General features: G+C 47.5%; 1 protein-coding gene across 1 annotated transcript in view; it reads right to left on the reverse strand.

Annotated features, from left to right (window-relative positions):
- Positions 1 to 26048, reverse strand: part of akap9 (A kinase (PRKA) anchor protein 9) — a 79178-nt gene that overhangs the window by 8485 nt on the left and 44645 nt on the right. The window contains 24 exon segments of the mRNA XM_048230205.1: positions 212 to 362; positions 643 to 850; positions 1075 to 1279; positions 2148 to 2280; positions 2545 to 2599; positions 2995 to 3277; positions 3394 to 3509; positions 3729 to 3789; positions 4248 to 5000; positions 5098 to 5142; positions 5398 to 5544; positions 5737 to 5781; positions 5934 to 6065; positions 6371 to 7360; positions 8572 to 8658; positions 9104 to 9256; positions 9438 to 9542; positions 11124 to 11300; positions 12828 to 12947; positions 14527 to 14759; positions 16205 to 16243; positions 16951 to 17163; positions 21975 to 22016; positions 22019 to 22136. Coding sequence (XP_048086162.1) covers positions 212 to 362; positions 643 to 850; positions 1075 to 1279; positions 2148 to 2280; positions 2545 to 2599; positions 2995 to 3277; positions 3394 to 3509; positions 3729 to 3789; positions 4248 to 5000; positions 5098 to 5142; positions 5398 to 5544; positions 5737 to 5781; positions 5934 to 6065; positions 6371 to 7360; positions 8572 to 8658; positions 9104 to 9256; positions 9438 to 9542; positions 11124 to 11300; positions 12828 to 12947; positions 14527 to 14759; positions 16205 to 16243; positions 16951 to 17163; positions 21975 to 22016; positions 22019 to 22136 — 4611 coding nt within the window.

Genomic DNA, 26048 nt, shown 5'->3' on the forward strand with positions numbered 1-26048 from the left:
ATTAAAAGAACATTGCTGTGAATAGTTGAACGATACATCCTCCCATGCTCTTCTCCACTCCCCATATTCCCTACGTGCATGTGCTGTACTCCCGACCTCCTCTAACATCCTGAGGGGTTTTTATTTTGGGGAGTTCAACTAGGTCATGCGGTGTCACCCTCAGTGTGCGTCACCACCACAGGCAGAACACAGTGTTGCGTGCGTGGCTCACCTCCAGCTCCTCTTTCTCCCTTTCCTCCCTCTTCTCCGACTTGCACTTCTCCTTCTCCAGGGCCCACTGCAGCTCCCTCGCCGCCCGCTGCTCCTCGGCCAGCCGGTCGGTCAGCGAGTGCACCTCCGTCGCCTTCTGAGTGAGCTCAGCCCTGCGAAGAGAGAAGGCAATGGTCAAATATTAAAAAAAAAAAAATAATAATAATAAATATATATCCTGTCAGTACAAAATGTGTGCTTGTTGTGTTTGTTGAACGTTGTTCAAATGGAGAAGCTCCATCAGGATATCCTTGTTAACTTTCTCTTAGTGAGGGTGTACATGTGTGTAAATACCGTTGTGCAACTGTGAGGTGTCAGTATGTGAAACTGTGTACATTTGCAACTATACACGGCTCTCCATATGAGTTGTTCCCGTGTCGTGTCCGTGTGTACCTGAGCGTGTTCAGCTCTTTCAGGTGTTTGTGCTGGGTCTTGAGCGTGGTCTCCAGCTCCAGTTTGGTCTGGGCCAGCTCGCTCTTGGCCTCCTCCAGGAGCTGTCGCTCTGCACGCGCTGCTACCCCCTGCTGGTCCTGAGCGCCCGCTGCCCCAGCCTGGGGCCCTACCCTCTCAGGCTCCTGCTCACGGGAACCAGCGGCTATGCCTGGACACAACACAGCCGGTCAGTAATGAGGAAGAGTTGGTCTTCAGCACACAACATAATAAAAGCATGTAACTACCAATCAATATCCATTATGCAGTGTATATTTAAAGGTGCTAAATTAATGGTATATGATTATAAATCATTCATATAAATGGTGGTGCTACCTACAAATGGGCCCAAGGAAAATGGCTGAAGTTGTAATTATTCGTAACTAGATTTCCTACCGGTGATAGGAACATCCTGCTGCTGTTGTTGTTCTTGTTGTTGTTGTGGATGCTGCAGTGACTGTTGCCATGGAGATGTGATCTCCCTGACGCCTGCATCCAGCTGCAGATGCTCCATCTGGGCTCGGAGTTGCCGCACCTCTGTCAGCAGGCTGTTCCTGTCAGCGGAGTGCAGGGCGCCCATGGCCTCCCTGTGCTGAGCATCCTGGGGGAAGAGCACGCTCAATCAGCCTCGCTCAGCCAACAGGAAGTCACACAACACAAACAAATAAAAACCAAGCATGTTTCTAGACCTAAAAACTGTCAGGCGCCAGCTAGGGTTGGGTATCATTTTAATTTGAACGATTCCGATTCCAATTCCGATTTCTTATTTCGATTCCGGTTCCTATCGCTAACTGGCTTACCAACTCTTTCTACCATAGACTCCCTCATTCCACGTAGGCTACCTGTCTATCTCTCAGGCCTCAGCTACACCACGAAAACGTCAGGCATATTATTTTGTACATAGGCCTACTGTATTATTACCGTTTTCACACCTTTAACCAAACCTGTGAAAAACATCTTCACTCTGCAACCACTACACTTCCTCCCGTAGCCTAATAGCCTAGTCACTCACATACAATTGCGTTTTAAATACACGAAACTGGATTGAGACATCACTCGCTCTCTTGCACTCGCTGCCGGTCCCATACGCACATTCAATACCTCTCTTTCGAAAATTCAGTTGTATTTAAGTCTTTTTAAGGATCCGCGGGAACCCTGCTTTCTGAATGAAATAGTCTGACATTCTCCATGAATTTTAATTCTATGAACTATGCGCTTCTTCGTTGGTGTTCAGCCGTTTCTTCTTCCTGTCGGCGGACTGGGAATCGAAACTAGGAATCGAAATTTAAACTTTTGAACGATTCCGCCTGGATAGTCAAAGATAGTCCCGGTTCCAACCAATACTCGATATTCGATACCCAAGCCTAGCGCCAGCAGACAGACGCTGTCGGTATGTATGTATGCATGTGTGTATGTGTGTATGTGTGTATGTGTGTGTGAGTGTGTGTGTGTGTGTCCGTGTCTCCTACCTGTTCTCTAAGCCTGTGCTCCAGCTGGTTGAGGTGGATGACCGCGTCACTGGTGTCCAGCATCTCCAGCTGGCTGTAGAGGGCGCTCTTGAGCACGTCCCGCTCACGCCGGAACACCTGCTGCACACACACACTCACACACACACACACACACACAGTCACACACACACCCTCCGTCACACACACACACACACACACACACACACACACACACACACACACACACACAACACACACAAAGATGTCAACTCATTGAAATAGTCCATAAGCATTTGGAAAACAATTCTACAGATAGATATGTCTCTACCATACATAAGCAAACTAAAACAGTGTCAACAGCTGAATGTGGAGTGTTCACATGTTTCTTTTTTGTAGCACATTTCTTTCATTGAATCACTTTAGCATTGAGGTGCTAAACTGCTTTCTTCCTGCTTTCGTTGTGCTGTGCCAATCTTAACACAAATGTGCTAAGTGGATGAGTTGTGGATGATACCAGGGGTGTAGTGGTAAAATGAGGTATGAGGACTATTAATTCTATTTCACGGTTAGGTGGACTGTGCTATGCGGTATCGGATTTTTAAAAAAGGCATTCAGAACATGTTTGATGATGGTGGAGGTTATTATCCAATGTTTATAACTGTACCAGTGGTATTAAATGGTTCCTAGAGTGTTGATGAGTGTATATATTGTGAATGTGGATAATACAGTGTGGTTTTTGAATGTTAAAAGTTGCATTTGGTGAATAAACTCTTTTGAGAGCTGGATAAACTCTAATAAGAGGTGGATAACATATATTACTGACATTTCAGAGGTGGATAAACAGTGTTTACTTGTGTTTAGCCTCCACTACAACCCTGGATGACATGCGGTTTTGCATGTTGTTGCCCCGAGGCCCCGTTTCCATGGCGCCTGGAGCAGAGCCTCACCTGGGTCCCCTTGTGCATCTGCAGCTTGGCGATGAGGGTTTTGAGGGACTCCACTGTGGCCAGCAGGGCCTCCCTCTCTTTGGTCCAGCCCTGAAGGGGCAGCAGGTGGGGGGCCAGTCCAGTCCCCTCCCCGGCCATGTCACAGGGCAGCTCCGACAGAGACAGCACCTGCATGCCCTCCTGGTGCACCTCACGTAACAGACTCTGTAAAGGGGCAGAGAACGGCTTACAGGAGTCCACGATACTTCACATTAGTCTAGTACACATATTTACTCCATGTTAAAGGCTAGTTCAAAGAGAGCTCTGGCATCCCAGCTCACCTTGATTCTGTCGGGGAGAACGTCGGCCTCGTTGTCTCGTCTGGCTCCTTCGGGTGTGGTCCTGAACTCCTGCTGTAGGTCCAACCCGGTGCGCTGGCTCCAGTCCGAACTGCTGTCTGTTGAGGTATTAACAGTGAGCCTCATCCCCAGGTGCTTGGGGCAATGACATAAGTCAACAAATAGCATTACTGTACAACTGATGCATTCATTTCCCTAGCCGAAGATAAACAGTTTGAAATGAACTATGAACTATACCATCTGTCCCGGTTTCATTACATAAACAAATGCTGCCTCGAATTCACTGTCCAGATAAGACTACACTAAAGATTGCTCACCACTTGTATAGCCATCTTTGAACTGCGGTCCAGCACCATGCTCCTGTCTGGACGCAGCACCCTGCAGGCACAAGGAGGAAAACATAGTTGCTGTCGGTAACCAATCCATGCATTTTCTTGCATCAAACACAACAACATGACATGACATTTCCGGTGGAGTAAGCAGGGCCCCCTACAGCTGAGTGCAGTTGGGTCCAAGTCTGACTCACTTCAGCAGTGCTACACATGCAGCCACTTAAAATTCAGGCCATTGAACATACTGCACCAAAAGCAAATCACCACCCACAGCTACACACACACACACACACACACACACACACAGCAGTGTAGGCACTGGACTGTAACAATGCCTTGGGCAACCTGTGGGCTTCTTTGTCACGCAAAGACAAAGGCTGAAACAAACAACAACTAGTGCTGCTAATGAATTGTGGGGGTTGACAAAACTGCGATCTCAGTAGGAAACTGAGGCAAGAATATCTTGGGAGAGTGTTGCTCGGTGGACATGGCCGCGTTGGTTACCTCGGAGCTGCGGAGTTTGTCGATGATGACCTTCAGGGTCCTGCACTCGTCCTCCAGGGCCTGCACGTCCCTCCTGAGCCCCTCGCTCTCGGAGATGTGCCGGGCCTCCATGTCCATGATCTCGGCGGCGTGGAGCTCCTGCATCTGGTCGATCTTCTCCTGGTACTCCCCGATCACCTCCGCCACCTCCTCAGAGGCCTGCGACGCTCCCACGGCTGCTGCTGCCATCGGCATCGGCCCCAAGTCTGTCTGCGTTGCTACATCAGTGCCGGCGACTTGCGATCGCCCGTTCCTGCTCGTGGAGGACGACGACGGAGAGGGGGATTTCTCCGGCTGCATGACTGCAGAGTTCTTCCTGGAGAGTGAGGGCTTGTCCTTCCCTCCACCAGCGCCACCCTTGTTCTTTCCGCCATGGTGATCTGGCTTGCCTCCTTTCTTCTTGGGCTGGGAGGGGGGTGGATGCTGCTGCTGCTGCTGCTGGGCTCCCTGGATGTGCTTGGCTGCCTGGGCTGCCTGCTGCTGCTGCTGCTGCTGCTGCTGCTCTGCTGACTGGGCCAGCGCGCTCTGCAGCCTCTGCAGCTCCTCCTGGAGCTGGCCGATGGAGACGTCCCGGAGCTGCAGCTCCTGCTGGAGTTTGTCGCTGCGCTCGCGGTAGCTGTTCAGCTCCTCTTTGGTGGAGGACACCTCCTCGCGCACCTCCTGCAGCTCCTGCAGCAGCTCGGACACGGAGCCCTCGCCGTCCACCCCAGAGGCCTGCGCCAAAACAGGGGAAAGGTCAAAGTTAGAGGTCACACACTAATGGAGCTGTATGGATGAAGGCTATCTACTGCTGTGTTGCATGGCTGCTTACCCGGTGGAGTTTGTCCTTCAGCTGTGCTATGGTCATCTCTCTTGCCTTCAAATAATACATGATAGTGTTAAATGGTGAAAGGTTAGCGACATGGTTAACGGGCTGTGACAGTAATTCACTTATTACTGTTTATCTGTTGTTATTTGTTGGTTTACAAAAGCTTGTATTGCAGAAACAGCTTTGTTGGCTCAGGAAACTATTGCAGTAATCATAACAAATTTAGTCCAGATTCAGAAAAAAAAAAAAAAAAAGACTGCAGACCGATGGTAACCGATGGCAACTGAACAGGTGTTCTCTTACCAGCAGCTCCTCCTGTAGTTTGTCGCTGCGCTCCCTGTGGAGACTCAGCTCCTCTTTGGTGGAGGACGCCTCCTCACGCACCTCCTCCAACTCCTGACGCAGCTCTGACACAACAGCAGGGTCCTCTTCAACACCAGCATCTGAAGCCTGGGGGCACCAATCAAAGTTCAGAGGGCAAAGGGTAAGGCTCAGAGTGCCATAGGTCAAGTGAAGACACTTTTGACAATCTGGTATCTGTAGTTTGTCCTCTGTTAAAACACTGGTTTATAAAACTGGGTGATATCTCTGACATTAAGGTACTGAGAAAGGATTGTTGAAACCTAAACACTGCTTACGTACCTCCTTAAGGTCCTCTTGTAATTGAGCTATTGTTAAATCTTTGATCTGAAAAACAAAACAAAAGAAACCTTGCATCAACAAAAAGTATTAATAACAATCAGCTGTGCTTAATATATTTCACAAAAAATAACTCTAGTAAATATATTGATATAAGGCCATGGTACTACTTGTTTCCTCCATGTGTATGAGTGTGGTACCTGCAGCTCCTGCTGTAGTTTGTGGCTGTGCTCCCTGAAGCTTCTCAGCTCCTCCTCAGCAGCCTGGGCCTTCTCCTGCGCCTCCTGCAGCTCCTGGAGGAGCTCCGACACGGACGCCTCACCTCCTGAGGCCTGATATGGGAGAGATCAAACATCAACATGATTGGTAATTTATCCAAATAAATACATACTTTATGAAAGACTTGATTTTGTTGGTGTATTCATGATACACTGATCATGTTATGTTTTATTCAGCAAGATGTTATATTATATATAACATCTTGCTGCATATACATATTATTATATTTTATTTTTGTAAATACAATCTAGGTCTTAGTATCTTGGCGAACTCTCTGGTTTTTAGGGCTCCTAAATTAAGCTGTGGCCAAACGGAGTGCTCTAAAAAGTAAAAATAGAAAAGGGCGCTGAGTGGTTACCTCAGATGACAGCGATGTCCTCTGCTGGGGCGGTTTCATCTGGCTGAGCAGGTCCATGAGTGTGGCTAGCCTCCTCTCGTACTCCATGACCTCCTCCTCAGAGCTGGACAGCAGCTGCTTCTGGAGCTCCTGGTCCTTCTGCATGCCGCACAGGCCCTCCTCCAGCTCTTTCAGCTTCTCCGTCAGCAGGCCGACCTTACCGGCCGGGGCTGCGGCTCTGCTGGTGGCCCTCTGTGCTACGTCGAAGCCTGGGGCCCCCAGCCCCACCATGGGGCTCAGTGAGGTCAGTCCACCCAGGTCCTCCAGTTCTGCGCTGACCCCATGCTGGAGTTCTTTGGTCTGGGCCTGGATGGCCCCGAGCTGGGCCTGGCTCACCAGCATGGCTGCCACCTTCTCCCTGAGTTTGTCCTCCAGCTCGGCAACGCGGCGGTGGAGGCCAGCCGCGTCTGTCTGGGCCCGCTCCACCTTGACCCGGCACACGTCCAGCTCTAGGTCCTTCTCGCCCACACAGACCTCAAGTTCCTCCACCCGCTGGCTCAGCGTCTCCACCTGGGCGCTGGCGCTCTGCTCCAGTGCTTGCACCTGCGCCTGGGCCACCACCAGGGCGGCGGCCTTCTCCCGCAGGGCGTCATGGAGCTCAGTGGTGGTCTTCTCCGCCCACGCCCCATCCTCCCGGAGGCTCTCGTAGCGCTCCTGAAGCTCCTGGTGGTCAACCTTCAGTGTGTCCAGCTCCTGCGTCACCTCGTCCATGCGCTGCTTCATCTCGTCCATCTCCTCTTTGTGAAGCTCTTCCTCATCCTCTTCCTCCCCCTGCAGGCTGTGCCGTGGCTTGTGCTCAATGTTAGCGATCTCCTGCTGGAGCTTGTCGATGACGGCGTGCAGCTGGTCCACCTCCTCTTCGCTGCTCCTCTTCAGGCGCTCCTGCTCGCTGCGCAAGATCTCCACCTGAGACTCCAGCTCCCGAACCTGCTCACTCCGCTCCTCCATCACCTGAAGATGTTAGGGTAACAGCCCATCAAGTTAGCTCACTGGGTCAGGTCTGTTCCATGAAGGGAGTTAGCACTGACCCACATACACACACCACCACATCACACCACACCACAGTTTAACCCTATTAGCTAGAACCTCCAATTATAACCAATAACCCAAAAACGATAGGCTAGCAGTTATTGAACACAGAGGTGTAGCCATTAGTCAACTGTGTTGTGATTAATGAGTACACAGAACAAACACCACATTTTTACTCCCACTTAAACATTAAATGACCCATAAACCAGTGATTAAATTTAGACCTGGCTTTTAGCAGAACTGTCATTAAGTCCAGGGTTGGGTTTAACGTGTTTCTTGATATACAGCAGGATGTAAACAGCACGACAACAGTAAAACCACACAAGACTTTTACTTTAACATTAAGACAATCCATGTCACTGGTCATCACTGTCACAAAACATAACAAGTCTCACGCACCTGATCCCAGAACTGCTTCACAGCCATGCTAAGTCATTTTTGCCAACCATTGTGAGCAGATAACTCACTGATTCTCTTTTTATTCTTGATTAAAATGGCTGCTATTCACCCAAGCCATATTTTGTTCACTAAAATCATTTTCAATGACAATGTGTTCTGAGAAAGGCTGGAGTCAGGTATGTGAGAGCAAAGGTCACTGGTTAGGGATGGGAAGAGCAGGAGGGGAAAAGGGTTATATGTCATCATTCCAAGAGGTCACTGACATAAAATGGTCAACAAACAAACAAGACAAAAAGAAACTGCAAAGGAACACATCAGACCACACTGCTCATTAGACCCTATTCCATTGATGCTAGGTATATTTCAAAATCCGAGACAGATAAAAATGAAATTTCAAATTGTGATGGGATGAGGTCTACAAGCAGATGTGGTACAGCTGAAATTACCAATGTCATTATTGTGCGAAAAACATTTTAGCATGTAGAAGACCGGTTTGCGTACCCAGCACATTTAGCTAGTGCTTCTCTGCTAAAACATGCTAAAATGTCCCGCACAACGGCTTTGGGGGAAAGTTTTGAAGGGAGTGTTCCTATGCTACACAGCAGGTTTTACACACGAGGAGTCACTTCACATTCACGGATGTAGCAATGCACAGGCTATACACACACAGGCATGCTTAGGCTGTGGTTTGCACAGAGCTAGCATGCTAACACTGTGTGTGTATAGGCCGTTACCTTGTTGTCAGGGGTGTCTTCCATGTGTTGGAGCTTAGCCAGCTGCTCATTGAGCAGGGCTATCTCCCTATCCTTCTGCTCCATCACCTTAAAGAGTTAGACACTTTGTCAACCCAATGGGCTCAAAATGCTTTTGGTTCAAATCTCAGCTCCAACTAACCAACCAAAAATCTTTTTGTTTTACTTCATGATAATATGATCACTTGACTAATCTTCAGTATTCTGTTTTCAAAAACCATGTCCCAGATAATAAGGAAGACCATGCAAACAAACAAGATTGTAATCACGATACAAACACTGATGTTACCTTCAGGTAGCATCCTGAGACTACAGCAACAGCATGTCCCATTACATCTCAAAAATCAGGTATAACAGGTAAACCATAACTTAACCAAGGTACTCAAAACACGACTCAATGAGTCACATCCTAAAGGTGCATGAACTGCTGCAGTCTGCCTCTGTACTCAAACTCTTTAACATTAGCGTTAGCATTAGCATGAGAGGTGATCGTGAGTGTGAGCTGGAGGCCTACCTCCAGCAGGCTGGCCTTAGCCTCCAGCTCTAGCTGCTGGCTGCTCAGCTCCTTCCTCTGGATCTCCAGCTGCATGTGGAGCTGCTGCACCTCCTCACTCTTGTTCTCAAGCTCCTCACGGAACTGTTCCAGTTGCTCCTCCAGGTTACATATCTGAGCACAACACAGAGGCCGGGAGGGGATGCGTTTTAATACTGGTATATTTATTTATGTTCTTTCATGTTCAAGTTTCAGATAAACCAATGTGAGTAATCCTTTTGCAGTCCTAGTACATGTCGTGTGTGTGTGTGTGTGTGTGTGTGTGTGTGTGTGTGTGTGTGTGTGTGTGGCCTACCTCCTTCTCCTTCCTGTCCAGCGCCTCCCGCTCCGTCTGCAGCTGGGCCTCCAGGGTGCCATGCTCAGCTTCAGTCATGGGGGCATGCTGCCGAGACTCCTCCACCTGCGCCACACACACACACACACACACACACGGACACTGCTGTTAAAATATGCAATTCAGCAAAAACAGAAACGGCTGATGTGCACATAGTCTAGCATCCACTGTTTAAAAAGACAGACCACACACACACACACACACACACACACACCCACACACACACACGCACACACACACACACACACACACACACAACTAAACTATCTACGCACATACACACTAAACACTGAATGCTCACAGCATGAACTGGCCTAACTTAAAAGCAGATTACAATCTTACAATCTGGTGACAATCTTAGGAGATAGCATATGGTACACCGGCTTCCGTACAGAAACACTAAGCGTCCCACACATAGCTTACTAGCACAGCAATGACTCATTACCAGCACATGCAAAACCGTAAGCAGTCACACACAAACCATACAATCTCCAATCACCAAGGCTCTCTCATCATCCATGAGCTATAAAAATGTCCATTATCGGCTCTTTGTTCTACCGCCATGAAGAAACAAGGAACAGCAATGCAGCAGAGCACATTATTTATGCACCCACACTTTCACACACACACAGAGGCACGCGTGCACATGCACACGCATATCCTGACACTCCCCTTTCTTACACACATACTGTGACCACCCCCCCTCCCCCACCTCCCACCCACCCACCGTGAGGAATAACCTTGGCTGTCAGAGGAAGACCACAGATGACGCACACACACAAACGACAGCACCAGCGGCAGTAGCAGCAACAGCAGCAGACACAAAAAGAGAGGGGAGGGGAGGGGAGGGGAGAATGAGAGGGAAGACTCCGGAGGGAAGTGAGAGAGGAGGAGGAGGAGGGGAAAAGGAATGAGGGAGGGGGAAAGGATGCCGACACAAAATATGAAGGAGGGTGGGGGAGAGAGGAGAGGAGGAAGAGAGAGGAGGAGGGTGGGAGAGAGAGGAGAGGAGGAAGAGAGAGGAGGAGGGTGGGGGAGAGAGGAGAGGAGGAAGAGAGAAAAAGGAAGAGAGAAGAGGAAGCACAATGAGGAGGATGGGGGAAGAAATAAGTCAGACACCAATAAGGAAGGGTAGAGCGAGAGAGATGGAAAAACCGACAGATGAGAGGACGAGAGGATACTGTATGCAAGATATGGTCAGTCCCCCTCTTGCATGGAGGGACCACGTGCTGACAGCAAATGCATGATGGACACAGACAGTGTAGGAAAAGAGGGGGAAGAGGGGGACCAAAAGACAAAAGAGTGTGGTTGGTAGGACGAGGAATATGAGTAAGTGAGAGAGAGAGAGAGGGTAGAGAGAGAGAGCACACACATGATAGAAGAGTGCCATGAGTGGAGGAGGAGAGGGACAGAGATGGAAAGAAAAGAGAGAGAGAGAGAGAGAGAGAGAGAGAGAGAGAGAGAGAGAGAGAGAGAGAGAGAGAGAGAGAGAGGGTGCACATCAGATAGAAGAGGGCTATGAGAGGAGGAGAGCGGGAGGGACAAAGACCAAAGGAAGAGAGAGACTACAGTATGTACACGAGATGGACGAGTGCGAGGAGAGGAGAGGTAGAGAGGTAGTGGAAGAGAGACGGGCGCGTCACTCACCCTGTGCAGGGTGTCGGTGCTGGTCAGCAGGGCCTGCTCCAGTTGGCGCACGCGCTCGCCCAGCCGCTCCAGCTCCTCGTCCCGCTCGGCCGCCTCGCGCTGTAGCTGCTCGTTCCGCAGCAGCAGCTCGCTGCACAAGTCCGACTTCTCCTGCAGCTGGGTGCTCAGATGCTCCACCTGATGGACACGCATGCACACACACACACACACAGGGAGGGAGAGGGATGGAGGGAGAGGAGGAGTCCACGTGACATAGGGGGTGGGAGGGGGGAGCAAGGAGAGAGAAGAGAGAGAGAGAGAGAGAGAGAGAGAGAGAGAGAGAGAGAGAGAGAGAGAGAGAGAGAGAGAGAGAGAGAGAGAAAGAGAACCAGAGAGAGGAAATGAGGGAGAGAGATGGAGAGAGTAAAAAAGAAAGGGGCAATGAGAGAGTTGAGGGAAGAGGGAGAAGAAATGGACAGAGAAGATGGGGGAGAAGGGGGAGGGAGAGATAAAAGGAATGAAGGGAAGGTGAAAATGAATGAGAGACAGGTATGAGCATGAGAAAGAGCACACACCTCTTTCTTTGCAACATTACACAAGTTGGTCTGCAGATAACGCATAAAAATAAAGGCATCAACATTAAAAGCCATCAATGTGCTGACATCGTTACTGAAAAAGTAATTAATTTCACATAAGCAAAGAGAAATATTCAACACTCCAAGCTGGCATAAATAATTTGTTTTCAATTAGACAAGTGCTTTTTAAAAAGCTGCCATGATAGGCAGACACTGGGGAGAAAGCAGCCTCTTTATGAACAAACCATTCCCACCCAGCACTCTGGCAAAAACCCATCGCCATGGAAACTACTTAATGGGCAGAGGAGAACTGTGGAGAGCGAGAGCCGTCGCTCCCGGTGACCCAGAGGAGAAGAGACAAGAGGATGGAGAGGAGAAAGTATATGGGGTTGTGTGAAAAAAAGAGGCCTTTCAGGCAGAGGACAATATTTACCACCAGTTCCTGTTTGACGAGTCTGGCATCACCTGCAGTTTGCTCTCAGGTAATATTATCCACGCACTGCTTGCCAAGACACCCAGCCTTATATTAAAAGTGTGTGTGTGTGTGTGTGTGTGTGTGTGTGTGTGTGTGTGTGTGTGTGCGCGCGTGCCCAATAAAGAGGAACGAAAGAGAGAGTGCAAAGGGAAAAAAGACTTTTGGGTTTGAGCTGGTAATCATCTGATTCCTCTCCCATTGTGGCGGGACAAAGGGAAGGGAAACTTGCTGCTGGGTCTCTCAGGCTCTGGCTAAAAAGGTTGGGGCTTTTTATAAAACTGAGGGGGGGGGAGTAATGTTGCCCAGTGTCTTTGTGTCTCTGATACTCAGGAGGCTGCTATTACCTTTTCCTCACAGAGCCTCACCGTAGGCTACAGGAGCCTACGATTCTAATACCAGAGTTACTAGATTAGGAGCAGAACAAATACACACAGACTCTAATACAGATGGATAGTAACTATATTGCAATTTCCAGTATAGATCACAGATTCAAAATCATAATTTACTCATCTGCTACCTATACAATTTTCACATTTTCAAATATACAATTTTCATTTGTAAACCCTTTACAACCCTGTATGTTTGGCTCTGTCACTGATATATTGTGGCATGGGGCCTGGTTGCTCTGGTGTTATTTACAGTGTTTGTTTACAGTGGGCGTTCTGAAGGCCTCACCTCTCGGTCCCTCTGCTCGCTGGCGCTCTGAGATTTGGGCGGGTTCTTCAGCTGCCGCTCCAGCTTGAGGATCTCCTGCTGGAAGACGTCTCGCTCGTGCTCCCTGTCCATCGCTTGCTCCTGAGGATGCAGATAGAGATGGATGGACAGAGAGATGGAGAGGAGGAGGAGAAAGAAAGTGACAAAGAAATAGAGGGGAATGAGTATAATGATGAAGTAACAAGATGGCAACTTGCTTTTTGGAAACATCTACCTTTCACAAATGAAATGATTACTTATCATGTTTCTTATTTTGTTTTTATTTTTCATAATGTCTTCTTACCACTTTGCCCTGTCTCTGTGTGTTCTTGTTCTCTGGTGGGCAGTGTCATCTGTGTCTGTGCCTCTGTATGTAGTGTGTAGCGTCTTCAACTTTTAATTGTACAATGTCCCCTGTGTTTGTAATGTCTGTCTGTATGTACTGTTTAACATCCCAGTGTTTCCCATACATTGACTTATTTGTGGCGGGCCACCACAATATCAACATTGACTACCACACAATTATTTTCCAGGTTGTACTAAATTGTGCTTAAATCTGGTTAGCATCATAACCATGCTGCGCTAATTTGTTAAAAACTGTTGCATTCAAGTTAATTCTGCAAACCTACCACCACAAATAGAATTCAATTCTGTGGGAAACACTGCATCCTTAACATTTGAATTGTACAGTGTCCTTGGGTGACTTGAAAGGCGCTTTAAAATAAAATGTATTATTTTTATTATTATTACTGATGTATGCATGACACAGGTGTCATGAAAATGAAAATGTCACAGTAGACTCACAAGTAGACTGCAACCCAAATATGTGACTAAGTATGTGTACACTATGTCAGGGTTTCCTGAGGATTTTCTGTCAAAGCAGCAGCTATTTTTAACTGCAGTATGGTATAAATAACAGGTGAAATAAATGTGTCACCAGACAAGCAAAACACACAGACGACGCAGAGAAAAGAACATGTCTATGTGTGAGAAAAGACACACTGACGGAGGACGGCAAAAAGATCAATGTTCAGATCTCTAAATGGGGTCACACTTGTGGACTCTTGTAAAACATAATGAATCACCAGCAATCGCCCTGATGCTGCAAAGACCATGTAATCTATACAGTTACAGTTCAATTACAATCACTTTACGGGAGAAGCAAATCAAAGTAAACAGCCTCCTAAAGCTCCCAGATTCACTTTGACTATATTTTACTCTTTATGTGGTCAGACGTTTCGCAGAGTAGCATCCGCCCCCCCTGAGCTGTCAGCCTCTCATCGCGCTGCAGTACATCAATGTCAAGTTAACACGGCGAAGCTTGTGAAGATGCCTGCAAGCGCCAAACAGATAGCGCTCCATGTGTAACCTCACATGCAACACAAATCCGTTTATTTCGTTGGATTTAACTAATAAGTTAAATGAATTATTCAATAAATCAAATTATTTTAGGCTCTAGCACTTCAGTCTCCACCGCATCAAAGCTATTTTACAAAATTCAATTTGGTTTGATAAACTACATCTAAATAAAAATATTGGTCTTACAAAGTATGCTACTCATTTTCTTTTTCAATGTGAACATATGAAATAAATCATTTAATATGATGATGTTGTTGTGAGTATGACTCCATAGTTTGCAGTGGTGATAGTATTGCGGGTATGACTGCTGTAAGCCACTCACGTCCAGGAATTTGCGGTTCTTCTCCAGCTGTTTCTCCAGGGCCTGGATCTGCTGACGCAGGTCGGCGGTCTCGGCGTTGTGTGCCTGCTCCTGCTCGATGCTGCGGTTCACCTGCTCCTCCAGCTCGGCCTCCAGGCCCTTCAGATGCTGCAGCATCACAACGCTCTCCTTCTCCGCCTGCAGCTGCACCTCCACCTTCTCCTGCATCAGCTTCTCCGTCTCCTCCAGCAGGTCTGAGAGGGAGCAGTCCCAAGACGAGGAAGAGGAGGAGGAGGAGGAGGAAGCAGAGGATGGTGTTAGATGAGATGTAACTTCTTTAACACATTAGGCCTGGAGAGCAATACACCCCAGGTTGTATCTCCATGATGGTTTCTCCCACTGACCAGGAAAGCAACCATCAATAGCAAGCAAAGGTAGCATTTTCACCATATGCACTTCCTTAGAGAGTGTATACAAGTGTGCAACCTAGCCAGCCAGCTTGCAATTGATGGCCGATGTATTTCCAGGTCTATGGGTGAACCTGAACTAAGATCATGGAGCAATGACATGAGGAATATTTGACTCCAGAGATGAGACTTTTCCCACACATGTACTGATTAGTTCTAAATAAGAGGAGGCAGACAGGAACTTGAATTGTGCTCATCATATACATATAAACTAAACAATGGCAATTAAAACATTACGAAGCCAGTAATTACCATTAAATGCTACACATCTTCAAATGATATAACTGACCAGCACAGATTCTTCACATAATGGTGAAGTTATAACATTATAATCAACTAGTCAATATGACAACCCAACTTTCTCCATGTCTGCCTCCTCCAGGGGTTATGACATTAATCACAGTGCTCATCCCCATACCGATTGCCCGTGATCGCCAGCCTTTCCGTCGGTGTCCCGATTCGCACCCCACACCTTACCAACCATCACCACGGAAACCACTCCACATTATTTCATTCGGGTCAAAGGTCACAGTCCCACAATATTAGTGCAACACAAGAGGGAGAGAGGAGGGGGAGAGTGCAGAGACAGGGGGCAGTGTGACCAAAGAAAGAGAGGAAGGTACAAATGAATGCAGCCAGACCAAAATCAAGATCAGAGAGATACAACAATCAAAGGACTGCAGTCTCCATGCCTCAGATGCAATTCCAGGCAAGAGGAGATGGGATTACATGGAGTCATTGTGCAATCACCTTACTCCAAACGTACTGGGTATTGTTTGATACTGTGTGTGGCACATAGTCAGCGCCTATTGTAATGGGAAAAATCTGTCTAGAGTAGAGATGGTTGCCAATGACAATGTAATGTTATTTGATAATAAATATTGATTTGTTTTTTAATCCTTACTAATCATGCCAATTGCTTTTAATCAGCGGTCAACAAAAACACCAACTCATCAATAAAAACACAGAGGACGACAAAAATCAAAACAAAAATAAAAACTGAGAAAGAGTATGGAAAGTCCACAAGCGTAAGCCATAGAGTTAGTGAGTGAGTTGAGCCCATTGCAAGCAAGTTCTAGGCAGCTGCTGTGAGATGGGTTATTCTGCCACGTTCACTCCTCCAGAGACGGTTTTGAATCAGATTAAAAACACCAAATAACGGAAACAAACAAACAAAAAAAAAAACAAAAAAAAAAAACAAGATACACTGGCCATGCTTGATGTGAACACACCTGCTTCAGGTGCTGCAAGGACTGCAGCTTCAACTAGGCCTACAGGAGAATAAATAAGAAAGAGTATTTGAACATGCTCTCAGTAGATGGACAGAGTGAAGATAAAAAAGGAGTAGAAGATAGGCAGAGGAGAAAGAGAGAGAGAAAAGAGTGTGTGTCATCAGCCTGCCATGGTGTTGCTCTGGGAGAAGAAGTTGCTTGTGAGATGACCCTTAACACACCGTCCATACTTACTCTAACACCACGTTCACTGGTTCACCTTAAACTACAATAAGCGTGTTAAATACAGACATTTGTTCAATGTATCAGTGATATCCAGATAAAGGAAATGACCACAAAAACCTGAAAATGAATTTGATATCAAACCAAACCATTCCACTAAATGGCATTTTGCACAAACGATGCATCATCCAGCATTTTCAACACTATGATGTCTAAAAAATATAAATCATTTTCTCAAAGCTGTCAAATTTCAAATGCTTTAGATTTCAAATGCTTTAGATTTTGAAGCATTCAGGGTTGAATGTAGACAGTAGACGCCCCCCAAAATGAGACACTATGAGTCGAGGTGCAGTTATCACACAGCCTCCTTCACAAACACTCATTTATTTGGAGAATGCCCTCCCAGTCCCTGTCTGTTGCCATGACAACAACTACCACTATTTTATTCTCATTGCCAAAAGCAAAAGAACTGGGGGGTGGGGGGATGGTTGTGGACGTTGGGCGGGTTATTATGGGATACGTACGCAGCTCGCGCGGGCCGGCGTCGTCCTTCATGGCGTCCTGCTGGCGTGAGAGCAGCTCGCGCTCCTGCTGCATGTGGCGGCGCTCCAGCTCCAGCTCCTGCAGCCGGCTGGCCGTCACCTGCAGCTCCTGCTCCAGCTGCTGACGTAGCTCCTCCTTCTGGCGCACCTGTGCCTCCATCGACGCCCGCTCACCCGTGTAGCCGTCAATCAAGCCTGGGAGAGGAGGAGGAGGGAAAGGCTTGTTTACGTGTTCGCAAAAAAAAAAAAAAACACAACAGCCACCAGAGGATATATGGACACATGGGACAATGGTGCACGTGTGCACAGACACACAGAGACACACACCCATTAACACACACATCAGGTTTGTGATGGTCCAAAAGGTGCTTTGGATTCCATACTATGTGGTTGTCTGTTAAAAAAGGCATGTCCAGGACAGTTGTTGAAATAAGTGAAGGAATCTGGTTGAATAGGTGCATGAACACAACGGAAAATAGGATTTGGATCTCCCACCCGGAAGCAAAGCATTTACAACAATGGAATTTACATTGATGACTGAGCGTCTGGTACTCACATAATTTGCTCTTCAGTTGTGATATTCCACATGAAAATAAGCCTTGAATTCCATCAGCTAGCCTACATGTAGTCAAATAATCTACGCTGTTGTTTACGGACGCATCGGAGACATTGGTCTAAATACACAGACTGGCCGGGCAGTGACTCCGACACAATTAGCTTATGCCATCAAAAGACGAAAAGCTTCACTCCACCAGCATGTAATCTAATGCAACAAAACATCGACCTCCAGTCAAGAGTACAAATATTGAGACGTCCACACAGGAAAGCACAAGATGCATTACAGGGGGACGCACAACAAAGACTTCCGAGCGAGCCGACATAGGAGCGCATGTCAGTCCTAGTTTGGCTGATGGGTGTGTGTATGTGCATATGTCTGTGTGTGTGAGGGCATGTTTGTGTGTGTGTGTGGGGGGGGGCTGCGCGTTAATGGCGACTGCTCCTTCACATGTGAATAAGCCATTACTGCACTAATTTATCACAGGTCAGCAGGCATCCTCCAACCTCCCCTCTTGTTCCCCCCGCCCCCCTTTTTTTTTAATTCATATTCGTGTGGTTGACCACAAATATTAACCCTTTATTTAAACACACACACACACACACACACACACACACCTCATGTCTGTCTAACATTCCGGATGTCTAATTAAAAGACATGAACTCATCCAATACGGCATACTGCAAAATGTGTCATTAACAAAAACAACACCAAGTGGCCTTTGTTTGAAAATCAGGACTGTGTCATTCTATGAATGAGCTACTGTACGTCATGCTTATTGTGTAAATGAGGGGGCATTGTTGGACAGTCTGTTTGTGTTGTCTCCCAAGGCTAACACAGCAGGGGGTGAAATTCCTTCAACTTAAACATGGGTGACTAGCAAACTGGCAAACAAAAAACAAATAAACCCTCCAACAGAGGAACAACCAAACAACAGAGCACCTTAATCAGGACACCACGGACGTGAACAAACTCCCGGCTCTGTTGCAGTAATGGGCCTCACCCACAAAAGGCAGCTCGGGATACGCGACACTGTAAACACCGAGCGCTCCGCTCACAAACACCCACTGAGACGGCAGGTCAGAGAGGAACCCGACTCCTGTGGTAATGGCCAGTGAAGCATTCCCCTGTTTATCTGCAGATGAAATGTTGCCACTATTTCCGCACACGTTACAATCAGATTAGCACTACTAAAAGAGCAGGTCACACCCACGTACAGGTCATATTTCCACCCCCCACTGATTTCAAATAAAGAGTGACTGTGTGCTGGACAGTGTTGCTATGTGTTTACCTGACTATTATGCTTTGTAGCAGGGGGTAATGTTTCTGTAATAATAGCTCTGTTGAAAGCACCCTTTCATCGCATTAAAGTGTAAGAATGACTATAAATATTTATATTTATGAAGTGCTTAATCAGGTACACCTGAGTCAAAACGATCTAGTCTAGACATGAAATGCTGTTGAAACGCTTCACCACAACTCCTGTCTTTTGGAGTCAAAGTTGCATTGCATTAGATCATAATTCACCACACACACACACACACACACACACACACACACACACACACGACTAAGGCTGACACGAGACTGCACACGCCCTGTGCAGATACAGTGTAGGTATGTCTTCTTGTGCGATAAGAACCTTTGATGTTGAACTCAAAAACACATCAATGGGCTCTTCTGTTTTACTGCAAAAGTCAAAAGCAAAAACCTTATGCTAAAACAAAGGTGGAAAATGAAATATCACATCAGCTTGAGAGCCTTGATGCCTGTCTGTGAAGTGTTTAGTTTAGTCTATTCACCTGTCAGTCAAGGTTAGTAATGACTTTTTGAGAGGTGCAAAGTGCAAAAAATGCAGAAAAAATACTCCATCTCTACTACATCTTGAATGAGACGATCCTTTTCTTGTGTGAAACATAACAATTCTCCCTATTGTTGGCAGTAGTTCCCTGTCAACACCACAGTGGTTGCCTTTAAAAGTAAATACATTTGACAGCTTACATTTTAAACTGGCATGATGGGAGTCTTGACTTGCTACACGGTCTATCAAGCATGAAGTATTGCTAGTTGAGTTTTCAGGTGAAATGAAACACACACACACACACACACACACACACACACACACACACACACACACACACACACACACACACACACACACACACACACACACACACACACACACACACACACACACACACACACACACACGCCCCAAGACACTGACCAACCGTGCCAAGAGGGAGGCCAGCACATTAGTTGCATAGAGACCATTCTACCCAGGTGTGTATTCACCCTGTTTCCAATACAGAGACAAACGCCCAGGGATTTACAATCACACTAACAACAACACATGCACACACACATACAAACAAACGAAAACACACACACACACACACACTAGAAACAAGAAACAACAAAAAGCTAGAAACAAATCCTACTTTTATATCAATGACAACAAAACACCATCAAAAGCTTTCACGAGTCTCCATTAGGTCAAGACCCTGGGATCTCTCTTTTCATTTCCCTAAAGCTTTTAAAGCCCCTTCATTTCCTGATATCATGCCTAAATTCCTCTGTGGCGGCTTGTGTGACTGTGTGGCAGAAGGGCCACTTCACTCTTGACTGGGTGTCTGAAGGAGGATGCTGAGCCGGTTCTTTGTGTTAATTGAAACCTGTTTTGTGTCCCACACCCTGGGCTATTAGCAACGAGATCCGGCACACAAAAGAGCTCAAGCTCACCAGCTCACCTCCACCGTTTCACCTGAGCTAGCCGCCTGACAGGGAAGAGCACATGATTGAGCATGACAGCAAAAGCAAACAGAACACCTGTGTGTACAGAAGAGAGAGAGAGAGAGGAGGTGTGTGTGTGTGTGTGTGTGTGTGTGTGTGTGAGAGAGAGAGGAGGTGTGTGTGTGTGTGTGTGTGTGTGTGTGTGTGTGTGTGAGAGAGAGAGGAGGTGTGTGTGTGTGTGTGTGTGTGTGTGTGTGTGTGTGTGTGTGTGTGTGTGTGTGTGTGTGTGTGTGTGTGTGAGAGAGAGAGGAGGTGTGTGTGTGTGTGTGTGTGTGTGTGTGTGTGTGTGTGTGTGTGTGTGTGTGAGAGTGTGTGTGTGTGTGTGTGTGTGTGTGTGTGTGTGTGTGTGTGTGTGTGTGTGTGTGTGTGTGTGTGTGTGAGAGAGAGAGGGAAGGAGTGAAGGGAAAGTAGAGGGGGACGGATTTCCTCTTGCTCCACTACTCCTATAGGCTGCGATCACTTTAGAATTCACCTGATTGTTGCCAAGACATGGGGCGGAGTCAAACAGCTTACTGTAACACCAACAAATATTTACCGAAGAGAATGGAGAATGCCTTCTCCTCTTAAAGCTGACACACACAGCTATAAAACACTAAAAAGAGAGTATACGTGTACATGTGTGTGTGTGTGTGTGTGTGTGTGTGTGTGTGTGTGTGTGTGTGTGTGTGTGTGTGTGTGTGTGTGTGTGTGAGAGTGTGAATGTGAGTGAGAGAGAGAGAGAAAGAGAGATAGATAGATAGATAGATAGATAGATAGATAGATAGATAGATAGAGAGAGAGATGAGCTGAAGAAAAACTAAGCCATTCTGAACACAACCTGCCAACTCACCAGCTATATTGACACCCCTCAACGCTTCACATATTCTGTACCGATTTACACTTCAAACACTACAGTCCCATGTCGTCCTCCACCTCTCTGTGTCTGTGTTAGTTCAGTGCCCCAGTGGATGTGCATGTGTTTGATGAATCAGTCCCAGGCCCCCTCTCTCACTGGCCAGCTGTCTCTGACAGTTGAGGACATCACATGGCCAGTGCTGCTAAATGATAGCAACAGATAGCAATGCGTCTAAAGGACTGGCAATAGAAGGGCAATACTATGAAATGATGTTACATTAACATTTATTCATTTAGCACACACCGTTGTCCAAAGTGCCAAAGTGACTTACATATGTCAACTATATTGCAAGGGATTACATTGTCCCCGCAGCAACTTGGGGTTAAGTGCTTTGCTCAAGGGCACAACGGTGGAAGCCGGGAATTGAACCCACAACTTTCAGGCTACTGCACGCTAGCCCAGCTCCTTAACCACTACACTACCACCGCCCCGACAAAGTAACACACCAGGCACCAGGCTTGTTGATGGAAAGAACACAGAACACTTTGAACTCAACCAAATGTATTTAAATGTGCTGTGTGATGAGAACAAAGACTATACAAGCTAATTTGAATGTTAAATCACACTCAGAAAGACCTTCTTCTGGCCTTGTGTGTGTGTGTGTGTGTGTGAGAGAGTTTGTGACGGAGTGAGTGAGATGGGGGGTGGGCTCCTCTGGGGTATACATAATAAGTCTTTTGTCCCCTGTGGACACACACACACACACACACACACACACACACACACACACACACACACACACACACACACACACACACACACCTTCTGCCCTGTGGAGCTCCAGGGCCAGCTGCTCGCGAGCAGCCCCTCCTCACTGAGCTGCTCCTGCAGCTCCTCCTGCCGCCTCATCAGATCCTGCACCTCCTCATTGTGGCGGAACGACTCTCGCATCAGCTCTGTCTGCGTCACACGGGCATGCTCCAGCTGAGAGAGAGAGAGAGAAAGAGAGAGAGAGATGGAGAGAGAGAGAGAGAGAGAGAGAGAGAGAGAGAGAGAGAGAGATGGAGCGAGAAAGAGAGATGAAGAGGGAGAGAGAGGGATGGAGAGAAAAGGGGAGATGGAGAGGGAGAGAGAGGGATTGAGAGAAAAGGGGAGATGGAGAGGGAGAGAGAGAGGGATGGGGAGAGAGATGGAGAGAGAGAGAGGGAGAGAGAGAGAGAGGGGGATGGAGAGAGAGAGAGAGGGGGATAGGTGGAGAGTAGATTAGGGAGAGGGAAAGAGATGAGAAGGGATGGGGGAACAGGGAAGGACAGGTGTAGGGATGAGGAGAAAAGGAAGAGAGAGAAAGTGAAAAAGAAAAAAGAAAAGAAGAAAAATAGAGTTAAAAGAGACACCAGGCACAACAGGCAGTTCATCGGACACCTGGTCTGCTGGCACATATGGGTGACCCATTCAATGGGGGTCAAACAGGAGTGACTCCCCAGCTGCCACACAGCCACCAGCACACACAGGGTTAGCAGGACAGAGGTCAGACAACTTCACCTGTTCCTCTGGGGCATTGGGGACCCCATGAGGGCCATTTTAGAGTATGGGAAATGGGTCAACCAGTGGAAAGACTTTAAAAAGGAAATAATAAACATATTGTGTTCTCTCATATTTGCAAGCCAGCTAAGCCACATAAGGATTGTTTTTAGAAGACGTCAGACTACAAACCACACTGTGAAACCTGTCCAGAAATGTCACTGAATTTAGCCAAAGAAGAAATACGAGCTTGAGATGTCTATATTCTGCACTGTACTGGCGCTTCTGGATTCCAGCTGAGCTGACATTTAGTGACAGTAATCGCTAATCAGTGTTGTAAAGCCATTTACGGCCCACACACGCAGTCTTGTATATATATATGAGGCCCATATATCTGCAGAAGCAAAGGTCATAGTTGACAAGGAAACGACAGCGTGACTGAGAACTCCTCTGAGCAGTGAATGCGGGCCTAACACCTCACTGTAGGCAAATAGCAGTCTCACCCTCTGACTGGTCAGGGGTCTGTGAGTTTCTGACACACACACACACCTAAATGCACGTGCACACAGACGGGCACACACACACACACACACACTCCTGGTCGGTCCTGGACTTACTGTGTAGGGAGGGGTGGGTAAAGAGATCTTGGAGACGACCTTGAGGAGGTGGCCGTTGACCCGGTGGTTGATGTGTGAGATCTGGGTCTGCACCACCACCGCATTCTTCTCGTTCAGCTCGGTGGTTAAGGGGAACGGCCGGGGCAGTGGCACGCGCGACTCCACCTCGTACACGTCCTCGTTCTGGCTCTCCACCCAGCCATTCCCCAGCACACTAGACTTCCAGTAGTTACGAAAGGAATCCATGTTGACTCAAAGACTCCCAGATGCTCAACAAAACAGGGTTAAATCCTGCCACTGGCAAATGATAACATCCATGACGGTAGATTGCTTTGGTAGCTTAGCGCGGCTCACAGGAGGTAACATAGCAGAGCTAAGCAACAGTCTCTACAGCCCCGCAGTGGGCTAAGCCTTTAGTAAACACAGCCAGACACATGGTCTACAAGGTAGACCCAGGGCCAGTATACACTGGGAGGATCCTGTTCAGTGACATAACCAAAACTTTGAGTCACCATGCATGAATGAATGAATGAATTAATGAATACAAAACAAGTTCCTCCTGAATTAGGGCAGAGCAAACCCTGTGTCGCCTTTCTTTGGAGTTGCAAACCTGTGAGAACAATGCAAATAGGGACACGTCTGAAAGAACAACAGGCACAGACAGAAAGGACTGCGCTTTCAAAGAAAGAACTCCGAATCACGGGCAGACTCTTTCTTCCACTTGTTCACCCTCTCTCCCTCTCTCTCTCCCTCTCTCTCTCCCTCTCTCTCTCCCTCTCTCTCTCTGTGTCTAGTGCCTGAGTTCAGCACCCCCTCTGCCCCTGCGAGTCCTGCTGGAAACTCATTAACAATTCCATGCTCCCACGGCAACGCTCCGCTGAGAGAGCGCTCACGGCTTCGTTAATTACTCCACACGGGCCCCTGCCGCTACGGTGCTAAGGTGGGGGTTGGGGTTAGAGAGGAGAGCACACAGGCAGGACAACAAGCTTCCTCCTCCTCCTCTTCTTCAATCCCCCTCTTCCACTTTATTTCTTCCACTCCAGGTTCCTCTGTGGGTCTGGGAGTCTTAGAGGGGCAGTAGTAGTCCCCACAGACACCAGCTGGGGTGGGGGTGGTGGTGGAATAGTGTTGGGGATCAGGGCTCCCTCCTGTCCTCCTCCTGCTGCTCCTCCTCCTCCTCTTCTTCTGCTGCTTTACTCCACTTCTTCTCAAAAACCCTTGCTGTGTCTGTCACACAGAAATCCTTTTCTGCACTCTTCCACTTTGTGTGCCCCTGTCTGTTCTTCTCCCCACAGACACACACACTCTCACAGACACGCTCTCTCTCACACACACACACACACACTAATTCAAAGAGTGGAGTGCTAACATGGTAAGCTGTCTGTCCCCCTGTCGAGCTGAAGTCGGAGTGTGAGCCCCAGCCGTGGGAGTGCCTGTCACTTCCTGGTTTGTGGGCATGTGCAGGAGGACACAGATCAGCTGGGGGAGGAGTCGACAGGCTGAAGCCCGCGGGAGAGTAGGCAGGTACAGCTCTGCTCCACACACACACACACACACACACACACACACACACACACACACACACACCCTTTTTCTTAGGAGCTTGTCTAACTGGAATGCCCCATATTGGTAAGGATTATTTAAGCAAGTTGTTGTGACGAGCTGCAGAAAGTTATTTTTGTCTGTTTCTCTCTCAAACACACACTCAGATACACCCGCTCACAAACATGCTCACCAAATTTGCTTCATTAACTTGGCAACTCACTCCCACTCAATCTGATTTAGAAAGTTATTGTAGAAAGTAGAAAGTTATTGATCAACCAACTTTTCCCTCTCCCTTCCTCTGGAAACCCTTGAAGATCATCTATGCTGAACGGGTGCCGAGTGACAACATTCCTGAGGGCCTAATACCATCAATCCTCATTCACAGTCGGTCCTTAACTACCAAACATAAGAATGAACACTATAAATCATTAACCCCCAGCAAACCTTTGGCTGACTGCAAACCGTGGCTGATCTCAAATCAGCCACGCAACAGGCAAAAAAGTGAATTCACTCTGCCAGAAACTGATAACCTGTCAAGTAAATTTAAACGTTCTTATCACACGTTAATAGTCCAGTAAGAAAAGCTAGGTCATTTGTCCTGCAGCCCATGTAAACATACCGTAGATCTCTTGCTGATTTAACATTAAAGACAAGTGACCTTAGCATAGGTGGGGGACAGGGTATTTACCTCAGGCTGTGCTTTTGTGTGCTGAAAGCACTGTATGGAGGGAGGTGTTGTGGGATACACAGGCCCACGCCTTCCCATATCAGACATATTTCCCCAACCCACTTTTCTTTCCCTGAAACTCTCTAGAGAACGTGGTATCCAAGTTCATGCAAGGCAGCCGAGGGTATGTGACCACATGCTGAGTGTTCAGTTGTGCTTCTGCCTGTCAGAGTGATGGTGATCAATGAGGGTGTAATAAAAATGTCTGATTACATAACTCCAACTAAGTGTACAAAGCTGATGTGTAACTAACACACACACACACACACACACACACACACACAAAGGAGTGTGAGTGAGGGGGGAGGGTTAAGAGGACGCGTCCGAGGGCAGCTGTATCATCAATGACCGAACAGGACAAAGATTTATGCAAATCCGCTTGTATCTATGGGCAACCAGAGGGAATGAGCCAGGCTATTGTGTAGCCATTCCGGAACAGAGACACCATTCCACTTGCTGGTCTCCACGGGGACGGGCACTGCCCAG

Source organism: Alosa alosa, chromosome 20, assembly GCF_017589495.1.
Source record: "Alosa alosa isolate M-15738 ecotype Scorff River chromosome 20, AALO_Geno_1.1, whole genome shotgun sequence".
Taxonomy (NCBI): domain Eukaryota; kingdom Metazoa; phylum Chordata; class Actinopteri; order Clupeiformes; family Clupeidae; genus Alosa; species Alosa alosa.